This window comes from Musca autumnalis, unplaced genomic scaffold (genome assembly GCF_047663935.1).
Source record: "Musca autumnalis isolate F117 unplaced genomic scaffold, ASM4766393v1 scaffold_1, whole genome shotgun sequence".
Lineage (NCBI taxonomy): Eukaryota > Metazoa > Arthropoda > Insecta > Diptera > Muscidae > Musca > Musca autumnalis.
Genome location: NW_027411644.1, coordinates 280707462 through 280711728, shown reverse-complemented (window position 1 = coordinate 280711728; position 4267 = coordinate 280707462). Strand labels below are relative to the sequence as shown.

Below are 4267 nucleotides of genomic sequence, written 5' to 3'. Positions count from 1 at the left end.
TTCCATAGGGATAAGTGGGCATTTTTTGTATATTTTATATATTATACTTTACATTTTATATTTCACATTTTATATTTTATATATTTGATATTTTATGTGTTATATATTTCTTTCTTACAGATCTCCATGAGGATGTGTCATTCATTACGTTCAGTAGTGGGATTCTGTAACTTTTTTTTCTACCGAACCGATATCGTTACTTAACGAAAATGTTCGGTTGAATTACCGAAAGTGCTATTCTGTAACTCACAGTTATCGATAAATGAAATCGATACATTTTGGCGACGAATGTCGGTAGAATGGCAAGTGTCAAAAAAAATATGCACATTATTTCAAAATGGAAAGCGCGTAAATAGAACATAAATAATTCAAAGTTTTCTTTTTTATTTTTCAAGTTTCTTTTTATTTTTAGAAAAAAATCTCGTTGCCCTAGAGCAAGCATAGCTCAGCAATCTGCCCTTCTAACATTCCTTGAAAGTAACAAAGGATTGGGTGAAGGAAAATTTGCGGCAATGCACGGCAAGGAAAGTGCAAGGAGGAAGTGGTTAGAAATCACAGAGGAACTAAATAAAATCCCGGGTGCAGTCAAGACTTCCGACCAATGGCAAACGGTAAGACCTCAGTTATTTGTTCTCATTCTTTCAAATTTCTAATGATATTATATTTTTTCAGGTTTGGCGCGATTTAAAGTCGAAAACGTCGACCAAATTCAAAACCCTAAAAAAGGAACGCAATGCCACGGGAAATAAGCCACTTACCAAGGGCTTACTCACTTCCATAGAGGAAAGGTAACAAAAATCAAAGTGCGTTCCAAAATACGCAGTGAATAAATATAACTACTAACAAGCACCTCATTGTGTTGCTTTACTGGAAGAATCTTTTCATAAGCAAATGTAGTGTGATTAAAGTCTTCGGAGTACATCCCCCCATCTATCGCAGGTGAGGAGTGTCAGCTGCCAACACAAACCAGAGTATTTTTGACTGAGGATATTGCAGTCGCTTAAATTCCTATTGGGCAAGTATTAGCACCGGACAACATCTGTCCAGTATGCGACATGGACCCGCAAACACACAGCATATTTTCAACTGCCTTGCCAAACCTACTCCCACCCATCCCATCTAACTCCAGTGGGTCTGTGGCTACATCCCATCGAAGCAGCCATTTTTCTGGAACTGGAGATAGACCCAGAGCCAGATTGAGTAGAAGAACAAACACTGTTACAAAAACTAACAAGCATAAAAAATGGTCTACTTCCGTATTGTCAGTTGCTTTGTACTCGTGCATTAAACTAGGGGATCCAATTACTCAAAAACACATGATTGTTTTTGGTGAGTAAGTGTTTTTGTTGAATGCGAAATACCTGAATAACTCACATACATGGGAACAAATTAAAGGTGTTTTGATAGAAGAGGGACATAATATCGAAGAGATATTCCACAAGACCACCAAGTTATAAAAGATGTAGATTTACCCGAAGAAGACATAAAAAGTTTGGCAACAGCAAATTACAAAAAGTTGTGGTGAAATATTTATCGAAAAAACGAGATATTGTGAAACGTCCATTACATTTTGAAAGCATTTGTTAACATCTTCGATTATTGGTTGTTACTGTTGATCAATATGGTTAACCCATATATACAGCTGTGTTCAAAATAATAGGAGTCAAACAACATGGTTACATTTATTCTTTGTGTTTTTTAAAATTGTTAACATCCCAAGTCATAATTCATTAACAGAAATGGGGCGATTTGTTTTAAATTATTTAGTACTTACACCAATATTATAAATCGTCAATTTCTTGTTAAAAAAAGGAGTTTGGAATAATAGATATAATAGAATAATTTTTTTCTTTGAGCTTAGACGAACATATTTTAGTTGCTAGTGGTGAATCCAATAGTATTAATTAAATGCTGCTTCATAAATTTGTGTATTTTGATCCTTGAGCCAAGTTTTAGTCAGTTTCCATTATCTTCTTGTAAAGGACTAAGGTCTTTTGCATTGTACTGTAGAGAAAACGAGAACTTCCAGTAACAATTCGTACAAATTTTAATTAAACGAACACACATAATGTTGCATAACTACATTTCAACTGATCACGCTTTAACAATTTTTTGAACAAAAGCGAAATTGATTGTATACACAAAGCGTACATCCTGAGGACCTCAAATATTATTTGTTCGAGGAATAAATGCCTTATAGATAGGCACTTTCGGCGGATCCTTACATAAAGGGCTAATGGAAACTGGCTTTAACTTGTTTCAAGGATCAAATTACCAATCGTCATATATTGTTCGAGGTAACAGCTAAAGTGTTAAACAACTCGGTTCAGTTTTGATATTATCCCCATAGAATTGTACCCAAAGATTTTCTGTATTTTGAAAAATTTAGTGACTTTATCTAACCATTATTGAAATTCAGTATTTCTTCGATATGTCGAAGCACACCCGATTTTCGGCAAATTTTAGAGCATTTTGCTATATTGAGGATTTTAGCTTATTTTATTATTAACCCCATATCACGGTACCTAACCTACCTAACTCTAATATGCAATATAAGGTGTGTAGTAGGTCAAAAACTTATCAAGAATATAGTATTTAATATAGTTGTAGTATTTACATAATCAATGATATTAATACCTCTTTCTTTCTTTTTTCAGGTTCTTGCAAATGCTCAAAAAGACACAGCGCAAGCATTAGTAAAAATATCGGAAAATTTAGCATTCCTTGGAGAAATTTTGGCGGCACAAAACAAGATACAAAATTCTGTGAATAAGATCGAGCGCCGTTTAAGAGACCGCGATGAATGAATCTTTTAAGCAACGGTCGACCTTCCATACTAATTTTTCATAGCGAGTCAATTTTAATTACTCAGCGTACCTGTTAATGAATTATTTAAATGTAATATAAGTAGTAATTACCAATTTATGTTTCTACATATGTACCTTAATGGATTTTTTATGAGCCTATCGGCTTTAAATGTGAATTAAATTTTATTCAAATTATATACCAAGTTAAATAAATATTTTTATATCGCCTGATTCATGGGCGTTGGCAGGAATGCTTGTTTTTTCTTTCTAGGGGAGGGAGCAAATCTTGCTTTTCGTAATATTTATAATTTGTCACATAAATGAACTTTTTTGTAAGAAACAGGGGGGGGGGGTGGTTCTGGTTACGCCCATGGACCGAAGTTGAATGTAAATCGAATTGAATGTAATCGAATTATAGCTCTGTTCCTTTACTTACTAGAATCTTCATGTTTTACCATTTTTTACTCGAAAGGCGTTCTTTCAGACCCCATATAATTCATACCTTTCAATTTATTATACAGTAAGTAACCTCAATAAATTAAAAACGCGAATTTTTATTTTTTGCGGGAAATTTATTTTAGTAATTCATTCTACTAATTTTGAATTGTTTTGATTTTAAAAATCTAGAAGGAGGTGTATTTGTAGTATATTAAAAAATGGATTTGGAGCACAATTAAGAAAAATTGTTAAATTATGTAAAATATTGTTCGATGATTTGATTTTGAATTCGTCGGGCAACGGATAACAATGGCTGACCCTCAGCAGGTACATATTCTCTGTCATTTATTATAGGCTCGTTTTCCAAAAAAGAATCTTGAATTTCCCCGCGGTATTGACATTTCATGTTGTGAAGAACTGTACAAGCATTAACAATCCTTCCAGCAAATCCGGGATTGTATTGTAATACTCTATGACGGGAAAGACACCTCCAGGTATTTTTCATTACCCCGAATGCCCTTTCAATACAGTTTCTGGTTTTACACAAGGCTTCATTATATGCGAACCTAGGCGTTCCAGGGACTTCATTGGGTAATGGAAGCATAAGCCATGGTTCAAGTGGGTATCCCATATCACCTAAAATTACTTTCATTATAATTTTTTTTAAATAAAATGTCCTTCTTTCACCGCTGTTATATGCATTCTCCAACAGGGTTCTAACAGGGCTGCATCCCCATATATAGCTATCATGCCTTGATCCACCATATTGAGCGTTAACATTTAAAATGCGCAGATTTGGATCGCAAATCTGAAATTTAAATGTTATTATTGTGTTTTAATTACATGTTAATGGCTTACCATTTGAACATTTAGCGAGTGGTAACCGTGGTGGTTCCGTGCGGAGTTATTTTTTTCCCCCTTTTTTCCTCTCCCATCGGACGCCTCCCCAGGTGGTGGATAGGGGAATGCTCATCAGATATGGCGGGTACCGCAGAAATAAAATATGCGGGGCGAACCAAAAG

General features: G+C 34.6%; 1 protein-coding gene across 1 annotated transcript; it reads left to right on the top strand.

Moving 5' to 3' along the window:
* The first annotated feature begins 337 nt into the window (after positions 1 to 337).
* LOC141391995 (uncharacterized) lies at positions 338 to 2697 on the top strand. Its single transcript, XM_073964831.1, has 4 exons — positions 338 to 348; positions 413 to 611; positions 673 to 788; positions 2658 to 2697. Exons 1-4 carry the CDS (start codon positions 338 to 340, stop codon positions 2695 to 2697), a joined length of 366 nt encoding a protein of 121 aa, XP_073820932.1.
* The last annotated feature ends 1570 nt before the right edge of the window (positions 2698 to 4267 follow it).

Bases quoted from the DNA above. Each gene is read 5' to 3' on its own strand.
- LOC141391995 (XM_073964831.1), top strand. The intron at 612-672 runs GTAAGACCTCAG...ATATTTTTTCAG, and splicing joins CTTCCGACCAATGGCAAACG to GTTTGGCGCGATTTAAAGTC. The intron at 789-2,657 runs GTAACAAAAATC...TTCTTTTTTCAG, and splicing joins CTCACTTCCATAGAGGAAAG to GTTCTTGCAAATGCTCAAAA.